This window comes from Salvelinus fontinalis, chromosome 2, assembly GCF_029448725.1.
Source record: "Salvelinus fontinalis isolate EN_2023a chromosome 2, ASM2944872v1, whole genome shotgun sequence".
Lineage (NCBI taxonomy): Eukaryota > Metazoa > Chordata > Actinopteri > Salmoniformes > Salmonidae > Salvelinus > Salvelinus fontinalis.
In genome coordinates, this window is record NC_074666.1 from 89,655,715 (window position 1) to 89,681,532 (window position 25,818).

Here is a 25,818-nt window from a genome sequence, read left to right on the forward strand (position 1 = left end):
CGTCTCCAGACTCTGTCACGTCTGTCACATGTGCTCAGTGTGAACCTGCTTTCATCTGTGAAGAGCACAGGGCGCCAGTGGCGAATTTGCCAATCTTGGTGTTCTCTGGCAAATGCCAAACGTCCTGCACGGTGTTGGGCTGTAAGCACAACCCCCACCTGTGGACGTCGGGCCCTCATGGAGTCTGTTCCTGACCGTTTGAGCAGACACATGCACATTTGTGGCCTCCTGGAGGTCATTTTGCAGGGCTCTGGCAGTGCTCCTCCTGCTCCTCCTTGCACAAAGGCGGAGGTAGCGGTCCTGCTGCTGGGTTGTTGCCCTCCTATGGCCTCCTCCACGTCTCCTGATGTACTGGCCTGTCTCCTGGTAGCGCCTCCATGCTCTGGACACTACGCTGACAGACACAGCAAACCTTCTTGCCACAGCTCGCATTGATGTGCCATCCTGGATGAGCTGCACTACCTGAGCCACTTGTGTGGGTTGTAGACTCCGTCTCATGCTACCACTAGAGTGAAAGCACCGCCAGCAATCAAAGTAACCAAAACATCAGCCAGGAAGCATAGGAACTGAGAAGTGGTCTGTGGTCACCACCTGCAGAACCACTCCTTTATTGGGGGTGTCTTGCTAATTGCCTATAATTTCCACCTGTTGTCTATTCCATTTGCACAACAGCATGTGAAATGTATTGTCAATCAGTGTTGCTTCCTAAGTGGACAGTTTGATTTCACAGAAGTGTGATTGACTTGGAGTTACATTGTGTTGTTTAAGTGTTCCCTTTATTTTTTTGAGCAGTGTATTTTCCATAACCCAAAATATTGTATTTTCAGCTGTTCGAAGCTTGTGTACAAAACCAAAAGTAAAAAGAATACAAATCAGTTTGTCACACATGAAATCAATCAATAATTTGTTCATTTCATCACACAGACGAGTCATTCATGCTTTGAAATGCAATCAAGCATTTTAGTTTTAAAACAAAGTAATAAAGGGAGCTTTGTATAATTAGCCTAAACAATAACTAAACGGCAATTTACTAACTGTTTTTAGTCTTTGCTGTAATAAAAGCTTAATATATTGTTCTTTAGAATTGACTCTGGTACACTTATAGCTGATTTTAGTTGACTTTATTCAAAGACATAGGGTGTGTCTATATATGGGAAAAATACACGTTGACATTTCAACCAATCGATTGGTCGAAAAAACAGACTACTCTCGGTCGACCAAGATCTTTTTAGTCAGGGACTTGCATAACTCCAAATACAGGTGTGCCAAGCTTGTAGTGTCATACCCAAGACTCGACGCTGTAATCGCTGACAAAGGTGCTTCAAAGTACTGAGTAAAGGGTCAGAATACTAAATAAAGTATGTTTATTTTTTATACATTTGCAAAAATGTCAAAAACCTGTTTTCACTTTGTCATTATGGGGTATAGTGTGTAGATTGATGAGTCAATAAACATTACATTAATTTTAGAATAAGGCTGTAACGTAACAAAATGTGGGGAAAAAGTGAAGAGGGTCGGAATACTTTACAAATGCACTGTAGCTAACATAAAGTGACCATTTGATTGAAAAAACATCGTATTGACTAAGTTTGTCGCTCCAACAGATTCTCACTTCCACGTGCACATTGTCGTCCATTAGCAACAAACGATGAGCTCCTTTTTTGTAGCATTTCTAACATATTTTCAGCCGGATCTCCGAGTTATATTCAAACGGGTCAGTAACTCTGTTGCTCTGGAACAATACAGTTACTATTAGCTAAAATTAGCTTATTTGCCCAAAGTCCAGCAGCTAGCCTCTGCAGCTAGCTAGGTAACACCAGTCAGCTGAAAGCTAGCTAGCTAATGAACGGGCAAAGAAAGGTAGCTAGCTATATTTGTTTATGGGAGGTTTGATACACATATAACAAAGCCATTCGGCAGGTAAAGCCAGACAACAACAGCTGACCTAGACACACATGGAAGCTCATGATAGCTAATTCACTTCCAAATGCCAGTCCTACATTTTTCCACAAAACATAGCTAGCTAGCTAACTACATCAGTTCAAAACCAACACAAAACGTTGGGCAAATTGCCACGCTGCTAGCTTACAATGCATGCAATGCAATTGGCTTTTGCAACACTAGCTAGTTCTATAGTCCAAGCTATGGTAAGAGCTAGGCATTTGACAGGCTTCATTCTTTTTACAGCTCCGATCTGGATGGAGGACTAGCCCATGTGTAGGATATTTGTCAACAACTCTGCAGTGCACGCTGTTCCAGCTGTGTGGTGCTTGGGTTGGGGAACGGGGCTAATGCCCCCGAAACCACCGAGGTAAAGTTGGTTTTATATTCGGACATTTGACGGACATTCGACAAAAGACATTTAAATTCACCATTTGTCACAGAAACATCAAACTATGTATGATGTATTCTATAAATGTCTAACATACGTTTACAACATTGATTTTGAGGAAAAATTCAAGGTTTGATTTGATAGAAATACATAATATATAAAATGCCATTTAAAGCGGTATAAATTAATAACGTTTTCACTGATTATGACAGAATCATCAAACTAGGTATGATTTATTCTATAAATGTCTAGTATACTTTTACAACCTTTGTTTGGAGGAAACATTCCAGTTTTGATTTGATAGAGGGCATGTAGTCTGTCTATATTTATATATTACCATGGGAATTGAAAGATACTAGAGGGTGGATAACAAAAAATCCACTAATATAAGAAGTACATGTTTTGTTGTTGGGCTAAATGTTTACATTATGATTTGTCTCTGAACTGTATGTGAACCCCTCTGCAATCTACTGGCACTAATCATTAAAACCTAGGACTTCAACCAGGCATAAAAATGTGGTCCTCTTTTTTTTCTTCCAGTCTTCAATATGAAGCAAGACTGCTCAATGTGTGCTTTGCATCATCCAGAGAAAACTGAAGATCATCTGACCAACTGGGTTTGTCTTTGTGTAATATAACAGTAGGCTCATGTAGTTTCATCCTTCACAATTAATTGAGCTATTCACATAGTGAAAGCTGGAGACAATTACCTTTGACTATCCATGGTCAATTCTAAACATACTTCAACAATTAGTTCAAAACTGATTTTAGCTATTAGAGCGCAACAGCCAGCAGACTGTATATTCTCATTTTAATCTGACGTCTAGAATTTGTAACAGAAATTCTGAATCCAGATGTCTTTGTTCCAATGTTTTTTCAAGTTCAAATGTAATAAACGATATATCAAAACTATTTTATTATAGACATATATGATATTGGGATTACTCTGAATATCACACATGGACATTTCCTATGGCCGGATATGGAATCATTCAATTTCCTGATGTAACGGATGTGAAATGGCTAGCTAGTTAGCGGGTACGCGCTAGTAGCATTTCAATCAGTTACGTCACTTGCTCTGAGACTTTAAGTAGGGTTGCCCCTTGCTTTGCAAGGGCCGTGGCTTTTGTGGAGCGATGGGTAACGCTGCTTCGTGGGTGATTGTTGTCGATGTGTGCAGAGGGTCCCTGGTTCGCGCCCGTGTCGGGGCGAGGGGACGGTTTAAAGTTATACTGTTACATTGATGCTGTTGACCCGGATCACTGGTTGCTGCGGAAAAGGAGGAGGTTGAAAGGGGGGTGAGTGTAACGGATGTGAAATGGCTAGCTAGTTAGCGGGTACGCGCTAGTAGCATTTCAATCAGTTACGTCACTTGCTCTGAGACTTTAAGTAGGGTTGCCCCTTGCTTTGCAAGGGCCGTGGCTTTTGTGGAGCGATGGGTAACGCTGCTTCGTGGGTGACTGTTGTCGATGTGTGCAGAGGGTCCCTGGTTCGCGCCCGTGTCGGGGCGAGGGGACGGTTTAAAGTTATACTGTTACATTGATGCTGTTGACCCGGATCACTGGTTGCTGCGGAAAAGGAGGAGGTTGAAAGGGGGGTGAGTGTAACGGATGTGAAATGGCTAGCTAGTTAGCGGGTACGCGCTAGTAGCATTTCAATCAGTTACGTCACTTGCTCTGAGACTTTAAGTAGGGTTGCCCCTTGCTTTGCAAGGGCCGTGGCTTTTGTGGAGCGATGGGTAACGCTGCTTCGTGGGTGATTGTTGTCGATGTGTGCAGAGGGTCCCTGGTTCGCGCCCGTGTCGGGGCGAGGGGACGGTTTAAAGTTATACTGTTACACTGAGGTATGTGACACCCTATTTTCTTTCTTCATGATGATCAATACTGACTGTATACATTGCATATCTGTGTTTTCTCAGCACATTCAAGACATTAAGCTTATCTTGGTTGAGGTCCATATATGGATCTTGATATGCTGAAAATAAGGAGGATTTCTGATGCAGTTTTCAGCAAAGGCTCAATAATTAGACAAATATGAAATTCATTATTTTATTAAAATAATTTATGGATTCCCTCCCGATATCATACATGGTATGGCCAGATATTGACTCATTATATATCATGAGATAGGCCTATTTCTCAATATGATGACAAATACTGACAGTAGGCCTACATTGTATATTTTCTCAGCACATACAATGCATATGCTCTTGACTGAGGTCTACATCAGGATCTTGATATGCTAAATAAGGACCATTTCTGATGCTTATTTGCGCTGAGAACATGCTCAATAATTTGACTAATATTAACTCCATATCATTCTTTGATTCATTGTTGTATTACCTCTGCATAAAGACCCGGGGAAACACAAGCTAAAAGCACCATAACTGGTAGCCTAGCAACAAGAATCACCTATTTTCAACTGCCTTTTTTATTTGGGCGCCAAAAATGTGTGTAAACGGTGTTTGTGGTCAAACTGACATCTGGATAAACAAAGTGAGAAGGTGTTCAGAAAATACCTCAAAGAGGTTAACCAAAGCCTCTCAATGGCCAATATATAGCATGAGCAATCCAGGGTTTATATACATCACTGGTGTAGCCGATGCCTAATTATTTCTCCCTGGGTCTGATTTGACCTGCTGCTGGTTGCGCATTGCCTTGTATCATCAATCTGTGTGCGATGAGCTAGTAGGCTACTTGGCTGAAATTACCACCATGGTTTCTTTTGTCCTGCTGTTCAAATCGAACTCATGGTTATTGAAAGGTCAAATATGAAGACCTAGACATGTTATACACCACAGTAGGCATACTGTTCATGAAAGTCAAACAAACTTACCCGATCCATAGTGGAAGCCACTGTATTCTTTCTTCAACGTTTCTTCAAATAAAAAAACATGACAGTAAATGTGTACGCTGCAGTTCATTTCTTTGTCACAGCGTTCAAACAAATAAAAGCTAGATCACACCTTCTTAAATGATCAAAACTCGATTTAAATTGGGACAAATGAACGTCTCATGTAGACTAATTTTACATCAGAAAAGATCCAGAAAAAGCCTGTTGATTTTTATTTGGTTTAAAAACGCAATAGAGGACGGTAACAAAGCACTTCCTGTTGATACTTTCCGGCTTCTGTGGTGTTTAAATTGTACCGCCACCTACTGTACATAGTCAAACACTTTTCTACAAGTGGGTGATGCGGTTTAGGGATTAATTTATTGTTAGAAAATAACTTTGTATTGTCTCAAATATATAGTATGTTAAATTAATGTCAAATGTAGGTTGTTCTTGCTATAATCAATATATCATTCATCCATTTTAACTTTAAATGATTGAATCAGGTTTTTGGTGTCATCCTCAATGATTGTAACTGCATTATGTCCACGTGTGGTTGCATTGTTTTAACATTTGCAAATAAAATCTAATTAAAATCACAACAATTCTAAGGTATTTATAGACACAACAAAAACAACTTGCAGTCTATGGCTGGCTTCTGTTTGCTGGAAAGTGGCATGCCGAATTTGAGATTAGTGAAATCACTTGCTATTGTCTTTCAAATTAGATCATGGCTAGATGGCTCGAGTTGGGCCTCTTTGCCTCTTCCTCTCTGACAACGTTCTCTTCCAGAGTCCAGATATCGTTATTGGCTGAGGCCCAGTAACAGTAGCCTAGTAAATCAGACTGATTACCAATAAGCTATCCGTGCAGTGAACCAGTAAAGTCAGTGTCGATTTCAGCATGTAAATCTTGGTGGGGCAAACCCCAAACATTTTTGGGGGGGATGCATGCCAGCAAAGCAACAACAGAACACTAAACAATACATTAAATGGCACTGTAACAGGGACAAACGGTGTCCACAAAGTATTAGGGCCTACATTTTTTATTTATTTATTTATTTTACCGTTATTTTACCAGGTAAGTTGACTGAGAACACGTTCTCATTTGCAGCAACGACCTGGGGAATAGTTACAGGGGAGAGGAGGGGGATGAATGAGCCAATTGTAAACTGGGGATTATTACATAAAGCTGTCCCAACAGCAGATATATCTTTTCAGCACCATGGAGTGAATCCTTACGCTGGCTATGCCTGGCTATTAACAGCACCTTGTCTGGCAGCCTAACAGTTCATTCAGCCTCATTTACTGCCTTAAAAAAACATAGCTGATATGGGTGAATTGCTTAAACGAATGTGGTTTCTACTGACAATTGAGATGTACAAACTATGACATAAGGGAAGGATGAGGCAACCTGTCATTTCAATTAAGACAATAGTAGTCCATATAAAGTAACAGTCAATATACTATTTGTTCAGCACTTTTGAAATGTAGTGACAGAATATGGGCTGGTCTTACAGTAGGCTATTCTCCCTGTACACCAAGTCAGACTGTAGGATAAATAAAGGGGGAATGTAAGCCGACGATGAAAGCTCTTACAATATTCGATGATGGAATTTCTCTAAAACAGGCTATAGGCTAAACGTACACCACCAAATCAGAACAGTAGGCTAAGTTATGAGGGGGAAAGGTACCAAATTATTAGGGTGAGGCACATGGGCTATTAACAGCTAACTACACAACATACACTTAGTATTACTTTCTTAGCTACAGTATACATATCTCCCTGGCATATTACATAATTTATGCAGCAGCATACAATACATTTTTGGACTCACCTTGTTGTGCTATGCACACTTGAACAGGAAGATGGTGCGACAGTCCTTCTTGTGGGCAAATGTTGTAATCAAAGTCTGGCATTCTCTGGATTTATGGTGCTTTCAAGACAACTGAAAATTCTGGGGGAAAAACAAAGGTTGAATCATGACGTCAGTGATTTTCAGGTCGGAGCTCTAGAAAGAGGCCCAAGTTCCCGAAATGGAATTCCGAGTTGGATGACCGTTCAAAACGTATTTTCCCAGTCGAGCTCTCCCCAAAGATTTTTCTGTGACCTAACCTGTGTTCGAATACACATACTAACCACACTAACCGTACTATTTGTGAGGTAAATTGAGTATGTAGTGTGCTTATTAGTCATAGTTAGTATGCCAAAAACCCCCGGATGTCGTACTACATTCGCCAAAATACTAAGTATACAAGCAGTGAACACTATTTCCGTACTTTTCGGGCCCATAATGCAATTCAGAAAATGGGCGTGGCTTCAATGTTTTCAGGTTGGAAGAAAATATGCAGTCGAAGTCCGACGAGGGGATACAAATTCAATGCTAATTATGACAAATGTTAAGAAAATGTGCAACACAGCGCAACTAGAGAACATTACCAACCCCTATGTTCTGTATTTTCCGCTGGCTGTCCCACAACCAAAGAAAGCACTGAACTACGCTGAAACACCTGCATTTTGGAGCTGCCTTAAGAAAGAAATAAACAAATGTTTGTATGCAGCTTTATTAACGCAATTATTACTTTATTTTTTATTGTTTGCAAACTGATATAAAACATGTATTAATGCAAAACAACAAGCAAAACAGCCAACCATTTAAAAAAATATATATTTTATTTTAAATATATTTATTTTCTGCCCCATATGCCCTGAATGACGGGTTGCCACTGGCCATACAGCATTTCCTGCGATGCAGCCTCCACAGAAGTCAGGCATTTGGAAATGGTCTTCTTCAGTGTCATGGCATTTGCACATTTTGTTTGTGCATGCTGCCACCTACTCTGCAGTAGTGGGTGTTTTCAATCATGTTACATGTGACACATATAAAAAAGAAAAAAATTCACCACCAACCAAACACACACCTATATACCACTATCTCAAAATATATACACAGCTGAAGTCAGAAGTTTACATACACTTAGGTTGGAGTCAATAAAACTCATTTTTCAACCACTCGATAAATGTCTCGTTATAGTTTTGGCAACTCGGTTAGGACATCTACTTTGTGCATGACAAGTAATTTTTCCAACAATTGTTTACAGACAGATTATTTCACTGTATCACAATTTCAGTGGGTCAGAAGTTTACATACACTAAGTTGACTGTGCCTTTAAACAGCTTGGAAAATTCCAGAAAATTATGTCATGGCTTTAGAAGCTTCTGATAGACTAATTGACATAATTTGAGTCAATTGGAGGTGTACATGTGGATGTATTTCAAGGCCTACCTTCAAAATCAGTGCCTCTTTGCTTGACATCATGGGGAAATCAAAAGAAATCAGCCAAGACCTCAGAAAAAAAATGGTAGACCTCCACAAGTCTGGTTCAATCCTTGGGAGCAATTTCCAAACACCTGAAGGTACCACATTCATCTGTACAAACAATAGTACGCAAGTATAAACACCATGGGACCACGCAGCCGTCATTCCGCTCATGAAGGAGACGCGTTCTGTCTGCTAGAGATGAACGTACTTTGGTGCGAAAAGTGCAAATCAATCACAGAACAACAGCAAAGGACCTTGTGAAGATGCTGGAGGACACAGGTACAAAAGTATCTACATCCACAGTGAAACGAGTCCTATATCGACATAACCTGAAAAGGCAGCTCAGCAAGGGAGAAGCCGCTACTCCAAAACTGCCATAAAAAAGCCAGACTACGGTTTGCAACTGCACATGTGGACAACGATTGTACTTTTTGGAGAAATGTCCTCTGGTCTGATGAAACAAAAATAGAACAGTTTGGACATAATGACCATCATTGTGTTTGGAGGAAAAAGGGGGAGGCTTGCAAGCCGAAGAACACCATCCCAACCGTGAAGCACGGGTGTGGCAGCATCATGTTGTGGGGGTGCTTTGCTGCAGGAGGGACTGGTGCACTTCACAAAATAGATGGCTTCATGAGGAAGGGAAATTATGTGGATATATTGAAGCAACATCAGTCAGAAAATTAAAGCTTGGTCGCAAATGGGTCTTCCAAATGGACAATGACCCCAAGCATACTTCTAAAGTTGTGGCAAAATGGCTTAAGGACAACAAAGTCAAGGTATTGGAGTGGCCATCACAAAGCCCTGACCTCAATCCTATAGAAAATTTGTGGGCAGAACTGAAAAAGCAAGGATGCCTACAAACCTGACTCAGCTACACCAGCTCGGTCAGGAGGAATGGGCCAAAATTCACACAACTTATTGTGGGAAGCTTGTGGAAGGCTACCTGAAATGTTTGACCCAAGTTAAACAATTTAAAGGCAATGCTACCAAATACTATTTGAGTGTATGTAAACTTCTGACCTACTGGGAATGTGATGAAAAAAAAAAAAAAAGCTTAAATAAATCACTCTCTACTATTATTCTGACACTTCACATTCTTAAAATAAAAGTGGTGATCCTAACTGACCTAAGACAGGGAATTTTTTTACTGGGATTAAATGTCAGGAATTGTGAAAAACTGAGATTAAATGCATTTGGCTAAGGTGTATGTAAACATCCGACTTCAACACTCAGCAAAAAAAGAAACGTCCCTTTTTCAGGACCCTGTCTTTCAAAGATAATTGGTAAAAACCCAAATACATTTAACATTACATTTAAGTCATTTAGCAGACGCTCTTATCCAGAGCGACTTACTTCACAGATCTTCATTGTAAAGGGTTTAAACACTGTTTCCCATGCTTGTTCAATGAACCAAAATCAATTAATGAACATGCACCTGTGGAACGGTAGTTAAGACACTAACAGCTTACAGACAGTATGCAATTAAGGTCAGTTATGAAAACTTAGGACACTAAAGAGAGGTCTTTCTACTGACTCTGAAAAACACCAAAAGAAAGATGCCCAGGGTCATATGCGTGAACGTGCCTTAGGCATGCTGCAAGGAGGCATAAGGACTGCAGATGTGGCCAGGGCAATAAATTGCAATGTCTATACTGTGAGACACATAAGACAGTGCTACAGGGAGACAGGACGGACAGCTGATCATCCTCGCAGTGGCAGACCACGTGTAACAACAGTACCTGTCCGGCAGGTGTGATGTTCGGTACATCTGAACATCACACCTGCCGGACAGGTACAGGATGGCAACAACTGCCCGAGTTACACCAGGAACATACAATCCCTCCATCAGTGCTCAGACTGTCCACAATAGGCTGAGAGAGGCTGGACTGAGGGCTTGTAGGCCTGTTGTAAGGCAGGTCCTCACCAGACATGACCGGAAAAAACGTTGCCTATGGGCACAAACCCACCGTCGCTGGACCAGAAAGGACTGGCAAAAAGTGCTCTTCACTGACGAGTCGCGGTTTTGTCTCACCAGAGGTGATGGTCGGATTTACGTTTCTCGTAGAAGGAATGAGCGTTACACCCAGGCCTGTACTCTGGAGCGAGATCGATTTGGAGGTGGAGGGTCTGTCATGGTCTGGGGCGGTGTGTCACAGCATCATCGGACTGAGCTTGTTGTCATTGCAGGCAATCTCAACTCTGTGCGTTACAGGGAAGACATCCTCCTCCATGATGTGGTACCCTTCCTGCAGTCTCATCCTGACATGACCCTCCAGCATGACAATGCCACCAGCCATATTGCTCGTTCTGTGCGTGATTTCCTGCAAGACTGGAATGTCAGTGTTCTGCCATGGCCAGCGAAGAGCCCGGATCTCAATCCCATTGAGCACGTCTGGGACCTGTTGGATCGGAGGGTGGAGGGCCATTCCCCCCAGAAATGTCCGGGAACTTGCAAGTGCCTTGGTGGAAGAGTGGGGTAACATCTCACAGCAAGAACTGGCAAATCTGATGCAGTCCATGAGGAGGAGATGCACTGCAGTACTTAATGCAGCTGGTGGACCACACCAGATACGAAATCCAAGGTGGCTTAGCAGTTCAGACGTCTTTTTCCGTATTATCGTGTCCTGTATATATATATTTACACCTTTTCTTCACATATCTTTAATTTATTTTATTATCCAAGAACTCAACTACAAAAGCTTTCCTGCAAAAGCTTTCCTGCTACCCGCTTCACCAATTACAATAAGTATTATTTACCTCAATCTGAAAATCCATCGTGGAAGATAGCCAGGGGCTAATTCAGAAGCTAGCCTGAAAGCTAACCAGAAGCTACTCCGATAGCTAGCCAGAAGCTAATCTGTAGCTGCCCCGAAATTAGCCGGTTTGCTGGCTAGCGTTGGTGTTTCAGCTGCCCACGTTTTGCGGTCATCAGCTATTCCTTTAGCTCGATAATCTACCGGCACTTTTGTGCAACGCGACTCGGACCGGAGCATTCCGGGACTTTTTTTCTCTCAGTTTCCCCGGATTCCAACCGCAGGCTCTGGACACTTGCACCTTGATTTCGCAGCTAGCTAGCTGCATACCGTGTGACTATTGGCTTACGTCGACCCCGGAGCAAAATCAAATCATGCTGGAGCTAGCCAGCTGAGGAGTTCCATCACCATCCGGAGCCGTTTCTTTTGTTGCTGCTGCAGATACGGAACCCCACCGGTCCTTCACGACTGACTGCCGACGTTATCTGCCCGAGGGATTTATCCAACCGGCACCTCCGTCCCGACGTTACCTGAACGCTCATCTGAGGCCCGCTAATCGTTAGCTGTCTTATCGGCTGCTATCTGAACAAAACCCCACTACACGGAACCTACCGACGGAAACGCACGAGGTATCTACAAACAGACCTCCATCCTATGCTGCTACCGATAGCCATATACCCGGCCAGCTGTCTGGATCGCCACGACCCCAACCAACCTCTACTCACTGGACCCTTATTGATCACTCGATTAAGCATGCCTCTCCTTAATGTAAATATGCCTTGTCCATTGCTGTTCTGGTTAGTGTTTATTGGCTTATTTCACTGTAGAGATTCTAGCCCTGCTCTCTATACCATATCCAACCTCTCAGTTCCACCACCCACATATGCGATGACATCACCTGGTTTCAATGATGTTTCTAGAGACAAGATCTCTCTCATCATCACTCAATACCTAGGTTTACCTCCACTGTATTCACATCCTACCATACCTTTGTCTGTACATTATTCCTTTAAACTATTTTATCGCCCCCAGAAACTTCCTTTTACTCTCTGCTCTAGTAGCTCTAGGCGACCAATTCTCATAGCTTTTAGCCGTACCCTTATCGTACTTCTCCTCTGTTCCTCTGGTGATGTAGAGGTGAATCCAGGCCCTGCAGTACCTGGCTCCACTCCTATTCCCCAGGCGCTCTCTTTTGATGACTTCTGTAACCGTAATAGCCTTGGCTTCATGCATGTTAACATTAGAAGCCTCCTCCCTAAGTTTGTTTTGTTCACTGCTTTAGCACACTCTACCAACCCGGATGTTTTAGCCGTGTCTGAATCCTGGCTTAGAAAGACCACCAAAAATTCAGACATTTTTATCCCCAATTACAATATTTTCAGACAAGATAGAACGGCCAAAGGGGGCGGTGTTGCAATCTACTGCAAAGACTGCCTGCAGAGTTCTGTTATACTATCCAGGTCTGTTCCCAAACAATTTGAACTTCTACTTTTAAAAATCCACCTCTCTAAAAACAAGTCTCTCACCGTTGCCGCCTGCTATAGACCACCCTCTGCCCCCAGCTGTGCTCTGGACACTATATGTGAACTGATTGCCCCCCATCTATCTTCAGAGCTCGTGCTGCTAGGCGACCTAAATTTGAACATGCTCAACACCCCAGCCACCCTACAATCTAAGCTTGATGCCCTCAATCTCACACAAATTATCAATGAACCTACCAGGTACCACCCCAATTCCGTAAACACGGGTACCCTCATAGATATCACCCTAACAAACTTGCCCTCCAAATACACCTCTGCTGTTTTCAACCAAGATCTCAGCGATCACTGCCTCATTGCCTGCATCCGTAATGGGTCAGCGGTCAAACGACCTCCACTCATCACTGTCAAACGCTCCCTGAAACACTTCAGCGAGCAGGCCTTCCTAATCGACCTGGCCGGGGTATCCTGGAAGGATATTGATCTCATCCCGTCAGTAGAGGATGCCTGGTCATTTTTAAAAAATGCCTTCCTCACCATCTTGAATAAGCATGCCCCATTCAAGAAATTTAGAACCAGGAACAGATATAGCCCTTGGTTCTCTCCTGACCTGACTGCCCTTAACCAACAGAAAAACATCCTATGGCGTTCTGCATTAGCATCGAACAGCCCCCGTGATATGCAACTTTTCAGGGAAGCCAGAAACCAATATACACAGGCAGTTAGAACAGCCAAGGCTAGCTTTTTCAAGCAGAAATTTGCTTCCTGCAACACAAATTCAAAAAAGTTCTGGGACACCGTAAAGTCCATGGAGAATAAGAACACCTCCTCCCAGCTTCCAACCGCTCTGAAGATAGGAAACACTGTCACCACCGACAAATCCACTATAATTGAGAATTTCAATAAGCATTTTTCTACGGCTGGCCATGCTTTCCACCTGGCTACCCCTACCCCGGACAACAGCACTGCCCTCCCCTCTGCTACTCGCCCAAGCCTTCCCCATTTCTCTTTCTCCCAAATACAGTCAGCTGATGTTCTTAATGAGCTGCAAAATCTGGACCCTTACAAATCAGCCGGGCTAGATAATCTGGACCCTTTCTTTCTAAAACTATCTGCTGAAATTGTTGCCACCCCTATTACTAGCCTCTTCAACCTCTCTTTCGTGTCGTCTGAGATCCCCAAAGATTGGAAAGCAGCTGCGGTTATCCCCCTCTTCAAAGGGGGGGACACCCTTGACCCTAACTGCTACAGACCTATATCTATCCTACCCTGCCTTTCTAAGGTCTTCGAAAGCCAAGTCAACAAACAGATTACCGACCATTTCGAATCACACCACACCTTCTCCGCTATGCAATCTGGTTTCAGAGCTGGTCATGGGTGCACCTCAGCCACGCTCAAGGTCATAAACGATATCGTAACCGCCATCGATAGGAAACAATACTGTGCAGCCGTATTCATTGACCTGGCCAAGACTTTTGACTCTGTCAATCACCACATCCTCATTGGCAGACTCGACAACCTTGGTTTCTCTAATGATTGCCTCGCCTGGTTCACCAACTACTTCTCTGATAGAGTTCAGTGTGTCAAATCGGAGGGTCTGTTGTCCGGGCCTCTGGCAGTCTCTATGGGGGTGCCACAGGGTTCAATTCTTGGACCGACTCTCTTCTCTGTTTACATCAATGATGTCGCTCTTGCTGCTGGTGATTCTCTGATCCACCTCTACGCAGACGACACTATTCTGTATACTTCTGGCCCTTCTTTTGACACTGTGTTAACAACCCTCCAGGCGAGCTTCAATGCCATACAACTCTCCTTCCGTGGCCTCCAACTGCTCTTAAATACAAGTAAAACCAAATGCATGCTCTTCAACCGATCGCTGCCTGCTCCTGCCCGCCTGTCCAACATCACTACTTTTGACGGCTCTGACTTAGAATATGTGGACAACTACAAATACCTAGGTGTTTGGTTAGACTGTAAACTCTCCTTCCAGACCCACATCAAACATCTCCAATCCAAAGTCAAATCTAGAATTGGCTTCCTATTCCGCAACAAAGCATCCTTTACTCATGCTGCCAAACATACCCTTGTAAAACTGACCATCCTACCAATCCTCGACTTCGGTAATGTCATTTACAAAATAGCCTCCAAAACCCTACTCAATAAATTGGATGCAGTCTATCACAGTGCCATCCGTTTTGTCACCAAAGCCCCATATACTACCCACCACTGCGACCTGTACACTCTCGTTGGCTGGCCCTCGCTTCATACTCGTCGCCAAACCCACTGGTTCCAGGTCATCTACAAGACCCTGCTAGGTAAAGTCCCCCCTTATTTCAGCTCGCTGGTCACCATAGCAGCACCTACCTGTAGCACGCGCTCCAGCAGGTATATCTCTCTAGTCACCCCCAAAACCAATTCTTCCTTGGACGCCTCTCCTTCCAGTTCTCTGCTGCCAATGACTGGAACGAACTACAAAAATCTCTGAAACTGGAAACAACCTATCTCCCTACACTAGCTTTAAGCAACCAGCTGTCAGAGCAGCTCATAGATTACTGCACCTGTACATAACCCATCTACAATTTAGCCCAAACAACTACCTCTTTACCTACTGTATTTATTTATTTAATTTATTTTGCTCCTTTGCACCCATTATTTCTGTCTCTACTTTGCACTTTCTTCCAATTGCAAACCAACCATTCCAGTGTTTTTTTAGTTTTTATTTTACTTGCTGTGTTGTACTCACTTCGCCTCCATGGCCTTTTTATATTTTTATTTATTTATACATATATCTGTTTGCCTTCACCTCCCTTATCTCACCTCACTTGCTCACATTGTATATAGACTTATTTTTTTTCACTGTATTATTGACTATATGTTTGTTTTTACTCCATGTGTAACTATGTGTTGTTGTATGTGTCGAACTGCTTTGCTTTATCTTGGGCCAGGTCGCAATTGTAAATGAGAACGTGTTCTCAATTTGCCTACCTGGTTAAATAAAGGTTAAATAAAAAAATAAATAAAAAATACTGACTGTTACTTTTGATTTTGACCCCCCTTTGTTCAGGGACACATTCTTCAATTTCTGTTAGTCACATGTCTGGGTAACTTGTTCAGTTTATGTCTCAGTTGTTTATCTTATGTTCATACAAATATTTAAGTTTGCTGAAAATAAACGCAGTTGACAGTGTGAGGACGTTTCTTTTTTTGCTGAGTTTATGTATATTTCTTTATTTCAAAGCATCTTATAACTCTTCTGCAGTAAAACATTGTACAACCAGGTACTTCTCAGCAGCTGCCACCTACACATTAAAAACCCACTTCCCCATTCCACTACTTTGACCCCATCTGCTCCTGCACCATCCCAACGGCCTGGGAGGACGGGACATCACCCTTCAACACACCATGTAACTCTTCTGAAGTCAAATCTCATATACCCAAATAAATCTCTGCAGCTGCCACCACAGCATCTATTTTCTGTAATTTACGTTCCATTTCTGGGGTACAAGATATTACATTACAAATCTAAAAGTTATTACATTAACCGATGTTACAAGACAATATGCATAGTTCTTGCCTTGACCAATTATCCAATGTATCATTGATTAGTTTTATGAGCACACACACACACAGGTTGACTATGACATCTTCTATGATAACATTTATCCATTTAGATCCCGATGTGTAATATTATATAGACACAGGGGAGACCTGATCCTAGATCAGAGCTGCATATTATGCTCCACGGAGGTTACAATGGTGATCAGACTAAGTCAACTGTTTAACAATGGGAGATGGATATGATTAATCACTAGAAGTTTATTTAGGGATCTGGAACTGGTGCCGTATAGGAGGGAGATGAAATACGGCACGTTTTTGTTTTCTGGTGACTTTTCATTGTCCCTAACTGAGCAAAGCTCTTTCCACATAGACAGACATAAGGCTTCTCTCCAGTGTGTGTTCGCTGGTGTCTAGTCAGGGAGGAAGCTACGGCAAAGCTCTTCCCACACTGTTCACAGGTATAAGGTTTCTTTCCAGTGTGTATGCGCCGGTGGGAAGTCAGCACGGAAGCTAGAGCAAAGCTCTTTCCACACTGATCACAGCTATAAGGCCTCTCTCCAGTGTGTATCCGCTTGTGTACAGTTAGGTTTCCTGCACTAACAAAGCTTTTCCCACAACGAAGGCAGGGGTAAGGCCTCTCGCCAGTATGAATTATCAAATGCGATTTTAAGGCACTAGATACAGTAAAACCCTTCCCACACTGAGAGCAGCAGTACGGTTTCTCCCCGGTATGAACTCTCAGGTGAGATTTTAAGGCGGTAGATACAGCAAAACTCCTCCCACACTGAGAGCAGCAGTATGGTTTCTCACCTGTATGGATTCTCAGATGAGATTTTAAGGTGCCAGATAGAGCAAAACTCTTCCCACACTGTGAGCATCTGTAAGGTTTCTCTCCTGTATGGATTCTTTGGTGTTCTTTAAGACGCCCTGCAGAGATGTGCCTCTTCCCACACTGAGAGCAGAAGTACGGTCTCTCGCCGGTGTGAATCCGCTGGTGAATAATGAAGCAACTCCGGCTAGTGAAATTCTTCCCACAGTCAGAGCAGCAGTGGGGAGGTTTCTTCCCTGTACGTCTCTGCTGATGTTTCTTGAAGTGTTCTGACCTGGAGAGACACTTCTCTGCCTCGTCAGCAACATGTGGTTGAAGTTGAGCAGATAAGCCCCTCCCACCGAGACCACGTTTAGATGTGTCCCCTGTGAAACAAAGACATTGAATTACTAGGTTTATGAAATACGGGTCCATAAACAAAAATTATCATAAATAAATACAGTACACTCAGTGACCAGTATATTAGGTACACCTACAGACAGTGAGTCACGTGGCTGTGGCTTGCTACCTAAAACAGGCAGACAGGTAGAGACATTCAGTTACGGTTTGATTAAACATTAGAATAGGCAAAACGAGTGACAAACAAAAGACAATGTCAGCGGCAGTCCTGTGGGTGAAAACAGCTCGTTGATAAGAGAGGTTGAAGGAGAATGGCAAGAATCGTGCCAGCTAACAGGCGGGCCACAACAAAATAACAGCGCAGTACACCAGTGGTGTGCAGAACGGCATCACGGAACGCATAACTAGTCGATCCTCGTCACGGGTGGGCTATTACAGCAGAGAACCACACCGGGTTCCACTCCTATTAGCTGAAAACAAGAAACGTCTCCAGAGGGCACGCCATCAACACTGGACAATTGAGGATCGGAAAACATTACCTGGTCCGACAAATCCCGTTTTTCGTTGCGTCATGCTGATGGCAGTCTGGATTTGGTGTGTAAAGCATGAGCCCATGGACCCATCCAGCCTGGCGGCAGTGTACTGGTGTGGGGAATGTCTTCCTGGCACACGTTAGGTCCCTTGATACCAATTGAGCAACGATTTAACGTCACAGCCAATCTGAACATTGTTGCTGACCAAACCCAATAGAGTATCATTGGGATGAAATGGAACAGCATGAATGTGACGCCGTCCAATCTGCAGCAACTGCGTGATGCCATCGCGTCAGCATGGATCAACATCCCTCTGGAAAATTTCCGGCACCTTGTAGAATCCATATCCCGAAGAATTCAGGCTGTTCTGAAGGAAAAGGCGGCTCCGATCCGGTACAAGATGGGTGTACCTAATAAACTGGCAATGAGTGTATCTTGTTTATCGATCAATTAACAGATGTTTCAGAAGCAGATTCTAGTCTAATCCACATACAACATTGTTCTTACTTGATGAAATCAAATCTCCATCTTCCTCGTGTCCACCTCTCGAAGTTCCACTCTGCCCTGGTGTTTTCCTGCAGTCGATCAGCAACGAAGACACCCTCTTCAGACCCAGCAGTAAGGTACTACCGGGAGAGTTGCAACCCGGGGACTCTGGCAGGGTGGAGGGGAAGGTGCTAGTTCTGTCCTGTTGACCGCAGAAGTATTGTACATAGAATATCATTAGACCAAATATCTATTTATTTTTATTACCCCCCTATTTCATGATATCCAATTGGTAATTAACAGTCTTGTCCCATCGCTGCAACTCCAGTACGGCCTCGGGAGAGGCGAAGGTTGAGAGCCATGTGTCCTCCCGAAATACAACCCTGCCAAGCCGCATTGCTTCTTGACACACTGCTCGCTTCACCCGTAAGCCAGCCGCACCAGGGATTGAACCCGGTTCTGTAGTCCCCAGTGTCCCTCTCCCTCCCTCCACCTGCAGCAGACACAGCCCTGAGCATGCCTCTCTCAGGCGTGACACCTGCAGTACCACAGCATCTTATATGGAGATGATCAGCCTGGTGCGTCAGCATAGGGAGGAGATCTGGGAGCAGCAGTGTGCAATGAAAAATGTTGAGGACGACAACCAGGCTCTCAGGATGGAAGTCCGCAGACTTAGAGAGGAACTGTCCAGTACAGTCAACACTGGCCACATGCAGGACCTGTAGAAGGAGCTACATGAGCAAAGGCAGGAATTTCTCAGCCACTACCATCCACTCTTCAAAGAGTTCCACAAACACCTTGGACCAGGCCAACAGCTGAATCAGAACCTACAAACCAATCTAACCAAACAATGCACCAACCCAGCTGACCCCCTCCATCCCCATCTCATGGCTTGCAATTACTCCTATCAATCAAATGGCAAGTTTATATTAGAGCATCAACTTTTCCCAAATAAAATGATGTCAAAGTTATGGTGCCCCACAACAGACAGAGCTACTGTGGCCCAGCTTGGCTCCCCAAGCCATATCATCATTCACACTTGGACCAATGCCCTGCATGCCCAACAGGAGAGGGTGACCACATCACTAAGGGGAGTGACATAGATGGCCTCCACCATTTCCCCCCTTGCAAAGACAGTAACATCTACCCTGCTCCACTGGAGAGATTTCCACCATGCCACCATCCAGAGGGTAAATGCCAGCCTCTCTCGGGACTGTGTGCTATGGTCCAACGTGCACCTGGTCCAACGTGCACCTGGCCTACTGTCCCACCCTCAGCCTGGACTGTCTTTAGGACAATGTACGCCTGTACAGAGGCAGTCTCCACCTTCGCCAGTATGTTGCACTGGGTGGCCAGTCCACCTCACCCACAGGAGCAGCAGACCAGCCGCCAACTCCCTGAGACGAAATCAGATACTCCTTTAGACCTGCATCCTGTGGTGCCTCACAGAGACTGGAGAACAGGCGAGCAACACTGCCCCCCACACCACTTCTCTCCCAGGAACTGCATGCAGATACACAGAGCTATGCCCAAACCGTACTCAGTCACAGGCCCAGTGCAGTGTTTGGAGCATTGCAAGCCACACTTCCCTCCACACCACCCTCTTCAACAGCTCATACAACCTCCCTCCCAGGCTACCAGACCAGGCCCGCCACAGCACAGCTCTACCAGACCGTGTGCGTCGCCCCACGGACCTCCCGGTCGCGGCCGGCTGCGACAGAGCCTGGGCGCGAACCCAGAGTCTCTGGTGGCACAGCTAGCGCTGCGATGCAGTGCCCTAGACCACTGCGCCACCCGGGAGGCCCCCACAAATTCTTATTTTCAATGACGGCCTAGGAACACTGGGTTAGCTGCCTTGTTCTGGGGCAGAACAACAGATTTTTACCTTCTCAGCTCAGGGATTCGATCTTGCAACCTTTTGGTTACAAGTCCAACACTCTAACGACTAGGCTACCTGCCTAGCATCATATTAAGCTTAGGTTGATCGGACTAAATCCTTTTTTGCCAGGGGCGCATCTTTGGTTTTAGAGGTGGGTGGACATACTGATTAAACACTCCAAATAGCCTACCTGACCACTCCGACACTCGGAGGGGTCCGCGTGGTCCTAAAGCACACCCCTACCTCATGTTGTATCACATTCCAATAATAAAACTGAGGGGGACAAAAATTCAATTTCAGAATGTGGGGGGGGACATGTTCACTCCATCCCCAGTGAAAGTTTCACCCCTGGTTTTTGGTATATTTTAGTTGTCACTGTGGTAGACTAAGCATAGGTGATTAGAGGATGTTTAAATTGTAATGGTGCTTGAATAGAATGTTTCATTTTCGACTTGTGGTAACTCTAAATCAATAGTTGTTTAGTATTCAGAAATGTGAGGAACATTCACTTGCTTGACCGTTCTGAAGGTCGTGTAACTGTTTGTTACATGCTACATGTTTTGTCTACTCAACTGGACAGATGTTCCTCTCCGGTTTTATGATTGAACAAAAGGTGTAGTTGAATTTATTCTGCCACCTTCTTGTCTCGGCTGTGTCAAGGCATATGAACTAACAGGTTATAGAGCAAACAAAACAATTATCACAACACATAGGTTGTAATATGGCTATTTTTCTGCCTTGGCTTCCCGGTGACTTTACCCACGCACCCCTATTGGAAGATGTAGCTTTAGCCTCATTATTTCTCCATTACCTGCTCGTTGCGCATTGCCTTGTATCAATGTGTGTGCTTTAGGCTAGTAGGGTACTTTGCTGAAGGACAAAATATCCCAAGTGTTTATTACCACCATTGTTTATTTTGTCCAGATGTTCAAATGGAACGAATGGATATGGAAAATCAAAGATGATAACTAGACATGTTATACACCACAGTAGGCATACTGTTAATAAAAGTCAACATAACTTACCCGATCCATCCTGGAAGCTATTCTTTCAGCGTTTCTTCAAATAAAAAAACGTGACAGTTAATCTGTAGCTAGCCTACACTCCAGTTAATTTCTCAGCTAGACCAAAGCAATCAAATCAAAACTCGATTAATCTAAAGGAATCTTACTTCATATATTTTACTGGTTCTATTAGAGTCAAAAAAACGTTCAACACCCTATCCACCAAGAATCCTGTTGTCTGTTATCGTCTACCTCTACCCGAGGGTCTGTTGGAACGACGTCCTCGAGATTCCAGATCGTTTTAATTGTCTTGAGGCCCAGTAAGGGAAGCCTATAAAATACCAGACTAATTACTGCAGCGCTATACGTTCAGGGAACCAGTAAAACCTGATGTATGTTTAATCCGACGTCTGCAGTGGCCATGAAGAATTTATAGCAATGCAACCTCCATAATCAGTGGATGTATACTTATTCCGCTTCACCGAGCAGAGCTGTGAAGGAAGTGGTCTTCTTCTTCTTCAGAGTTATGGCAGTCCGCAAACAATGACTATTGGTGCATGCTGCCACCTAGTGAATTGGCTGTGTATCAGCCTACTATTCTGTAGAAAGAATTCTTTACACTTTGTTAAAAACAAACTAACCCTATGTAACGGATGTGAAATGGCTAGCTAGTTAGCGGGTACGCGCTAGTAGCATTTCAACCAGTTACGTCACTTGCTCTGAGACTTAAGTAGGGTTGCCCCTTGCTCTGCAAGGGCCGTGGCTTTTGTGGAGCGATGGGTAACGACGCTTCGTGGGTGTCAGTTGCTGATGTGTGCAGAAGGTCCCTGGTTCGCGCCCGGGTCGGGGCGAGGGGACAACAGAAAGTTATACTGTTACACCCATTAAAACATCATTATTCCACTACTTTGGCCATCTGATTCTACACCAGGCCAGCAGACTGGGAGGACAGGATATTATCGTTCAAAGACCTTGTAATTCTGCAGTAAAATATTGTACACCCAAGTACTTCTCTGCAGCTGCCACCACATCTATCCACTGTGATTTACATTCTATTCTTGTGGTACAGTTGACAACCATGGCCATGAAAACAAAACAAAAAAAACTTTCTGTAGCATGTTATTCCTATCAATCTCTATTGACCTCAGCCTAATCACAGGTATCCTCTCAGGATCCCTCACCCTGGACCCATCTTCTACACATTTCTTTCTTTCATGTCCTCCTGCCCACATACAGGAAGTACCTCCCCAACGTAAACAAATCATGTCAATGTCGAGCTAAATGAGCTCTTCAGCTTGTAGTCTTAACTCGGAAATGAGTTACCTTTGGCTCGTTCAGTTATCCCAATGGGAAAAAAATTGAAGTTTTGGAATAAACACTGAAAATAAGGTCAGCACAGGCTGAGGAGATCTTATACGCTTTGTTCTATGAGATAATAACATTCAGTTAATATGACCTTTATGAATAATGTAGCGTTTGTGATTTATATGCTTCTTTAGTTAAATAAATTCACAAGTGACGTTAGCTGATAACGATTCTGGAACAAAACTAATAAGATCTCCTAAACGTGTGTTTACAACGGTCCTTATTTTCGTCATTTATCCAAACACCATACAAAAACACCGTTACATTTTCCCCGTAGGCTTTGTCCAACGAACCATGGCAAAATTAGTGCCTATAAAAAGATGCCATTACCAGAACTCGCTTTATTGCCCCACAGTGGACGAGTCATAATCCCATAAAACCTAGTGGCCAAACAGGGAAATGGTTCCAATTGTTTTCCACCATTCATTTTTCCCTATAGGGGATTACCCATAGGTTTACCCTGACGAGGCATTTTGATTACCGTGAAAATCTTTCTCGGAGAAGGTGACTTTTATCAATATAGTCGGCTCGATTTACTCTCAAATGTCACTAATGCTAATTTGCATTAAAGTAGACATCTTGCAAGACTACAAACCCTTAAAAGCTCCTGCACATAATCTCCCGCTGACACCTTTGCTAACAGGTATTGTGTCAATTTAAAACTTGCCCATGACAGGTCACAGAATTGTCAATTTAAAGAAATGCAGCAAGTTTATTCATTACTACATTTAGTTAACATTAGATAGTTAATCCAGAGATTATTACCTTCAATGCTAGGTCATTGATTGCAAGATATTAGCTCTTGTCTTTTAGTCGTTTAATAAATGCATAACGGTAAACTTAGACACTTGCATCGTATAGTATTCTGAGTGGTGACGCAAGGCTCGCTACCTTGGCTAGATTCATTGATACAATTATGGGCCTTTAGCATTCACATAAGATTGGAGTCAGTCAAAATATTCTTTACTCTTCACCTCTCCATGCAACGGTCCATACTTGATCCGTTACTCTTTGTCATTCGCTTCAATGATCTTAACCTTTTCCTAATGTGTATTTTGGTCCTGTTTCCTCCAACTGACAACACATTACATTATCAAAGTATGTTTGTCTATTTTATGTTTCTATCTGTAAATATTTTTCACTCTTACCGTCTTCTGACTTTGACATCAGACTCCTCTGAGGCTTGTAGTGACCTCTCTGAGGAGTGGTGGTCGGGGTGGTGGTGGGGGTCCGGTCAAGGGTTCTCCCCGCCCGGATCCTGGACACTTTTGAAAGGTAATTTTATGACGTTTCAGAACCACTTGTCAAACCAAGTTAAAATGTATAATTTTCTTTTTAAAGCAATGACCGGTAAAACTGATATGCATCCTAGATTTCAAAGATCACATTTCTGTCGATCTGAACATTCTGAAGATGTGTCTGATGGATAGCTATGAATCTAATATTTCCAATGATATATGATTAAAGGGTAAACATGAGTAATAACCTGATGTAGTATATGCTGACATTGTCATAGGGTAAAACCTCTATGGGAAAACTAAATGGGATGGAGGGATGAATAGAAATATTGATAACACACAGAAAGCTACCATTGCTGCAATGATAGAACACATTTTCCAACAAACTTTTAAAATACATTTTCACCCCACGTGAGCCCCCTGGCTCATTGACTATAAGACCTACAGATTCATTCAGTAATTTTTTAAATAAATCTGTATGTATGTGTATGATTGTGCAGGTGTGTACATTTCAAGAATTCCATTCTTTTACATGTGTGTAAAGTGACCAGTGTTCCATGTCTATGTACATAGGGCAGCAGCCTCTAAGGTGCATGGTAGCGCAGCTGGGTGGTGGTCAGCTAGTGACAGTGACTAAGTTTAAGGCAGGGTACTTGGTGGACACCGGCTAGTGATGGCTATTTAAAAGTCTGATGGCCTTTAGATAGAAGCTGTTTTTCAGTCTCTCGGTCCCAGCTTTGATGTACCTGTACTGACCTCGCCTTCTGGATAATAATGGCTTGAACAGGCCGTGGCTCGGGTGGTTGATGACCTGATGATCTTTTTGGCCTTCCTGTGACATTGGGTGGTGTAGGTGTCCTGGAGGGCATGTAGTTTGCCCCCGGTGATGCGTTGGGCAGACCGCACCACCCTCTGGAGAGCCCCGAAGTTGCTAAAGGTGCAGTTACCGTACCAGGCGGTGATACAGCCCGACAGGATGCTCTCAATGGTGCGTCTGTAAAAATCTGTGAGCTCCACAAGGACCAAAACATATTTCTTCAGCCTGAGGTTGAAGATACGCTGTTGAGCCTAATTCACCACACTATCTGTATGGGTGGACTATTTCAGATTGTCAGTGATGTGTACACAAAGGAACTTGACCGGCCACGTTGATATGGATGGGCAGAGCGGAGCAGATTTGAGTCGTGATCCTATTTGCCGGAGGGAGGTCAGAGGAGGGAAAATACACATGTAAACAGCACGTTGTCCACTGCAGAGTACAAATGCCTTCAAATCAAAGTTTGTCACGTGCGCCGAATACAACAAGCTTACTTACAGGCCCTAACAAACAGTGCAATTTAAAGTGAAAAATAGGTATTAGGTGAACAATAGATAAGTAAAGAAATGAAAAACAACATAGTGAATAATAACAGTAGAGATATACAGTATCGAGGCTTTATACAAGGACCGGTTAGTCGGGCTGATTGAGGTAGTATGTACATGTAGGTATGGTTAAAGTGACTATGCATATATGATGAACAGAGTAGCAGCAGCGTAAAAGAAGGGTTGGCGGGTAGTGGGTGGCGGGACACAATGCAGATAGTCTGGGTAGCCAATGTGCAGGGGCACAGGTCAGTCGGGCTAATTGAGGTAGTTTGTACATGAATGTATAGTTAAAGTGACTATGCATATATGATAAACAGAGAGTAGCAGCAGCGTAAGAGAGGAGTGGGGGGGGGGGGGGGGCACAATGCAAATAGTCCGGGTAACCATTTGATTACCTGTTCAGGAGTCTTATGGTTTAGAGGTAGAAGCTGTTGAGAAGCCTTTTGGTCCTAGACTTGGCGCTCCGGTAACACTTGCCGTGCAGTAGCAGAGAGAACAGTAT

At 43.5% G+C, this 25,818-nt stretch overlaps 1 protein-coding gene, 1 long non-coding RNA gene and 1 pseudogene across 5 annotated transcripts; 1 reads left to right on the forward strand and 2 right to left on the reverse strand.

Annotated features, from left to right (window-relative positions):
- Positions 1-25,818, reverse strand: part of LOC129831186 (zinc finger protein 883-like) — a 145,443-nt pseudogene that overhangs the window by 8,805 nt on the left and 110,820 nt on the right.
- On the forward strand, positions 235-5,182 carry LOC129831365 (uncharacterized). Of its 2 annotated transcripts, XR_008755704.1 has the most exons (4): positions 235-1,714; positions 2,188-2,311; positions 2,873-3,337; positions 4,176-5,182. It is a non-coding gene; the product is annotated as an uncharacterized LOC129831365 (long non-coding RNA). The 2 variants fall into 2 exon arrangements; XR_008755703.1 differs by having other exon boundaries at positions 235-2,311.
- Positions 5,172-21,864, reverse strand: LOC129831289 (zinc finger protein 239-like). 3 transcript variants are annotated; one of them, XM_055894566.1, is made up of 5 exons: positions 21,516-21,864; positions 21,370-21,403; positions 18,487-18,667; positions 17,089-17,472; positions 5,172-7,121 (listed from the first exon to the last, which is right to left on the reverse strand). In XM_055894566.1, exons 1-5 carry the CDS (start codon positions 21,518-21,520, stop codon positions 7,093-7,095), a joined length of 633 nt encoding a protein of 210 aa, XP_055750541.1. In that variant the 5' UTR covers positions 21,521-21,864; the 3' UTR covers positions 5,172-7,092. The 3 variants fall into 3 exon arrangements, with proteins under 3 accessions (XP_055750541.1, XP_055750524.1, XP_055750532.1); XM_055894549.1 differs by lacking the exon at positions 5,172-7,121 and having other exon boundaries at positions 15,428-17,472; XM_055894557.1 differs by lacking the exons at positions 5,172-7,121; positions 18,487-18,667; positions 21,370-21,403; positions 21,516-21,864 and adding an exon at positions 17,986-18,458 and having other exon boundaries at positions 15,428-17,472.

Excerpts from the sequence above, each read along its gene's own strand:
- LOC129831289 (XM_055894549.1), bottom strand. Across the intron at positions 18,668-21,369 it reads TAGCTTCCAGGATGGATCGG|GACAGAACTAGCACCTTCCC; the intron begins GTAAGTTATGTT and ends TGCGGTCAACAG. Across the intron at positions 17,473-18,486 it reads TGGAGATTTGATTTCATCAA|GGGACACATCTAAACGTGGT; the intron begins GTAAGAACAATG and ends TTTGTTTCACAG.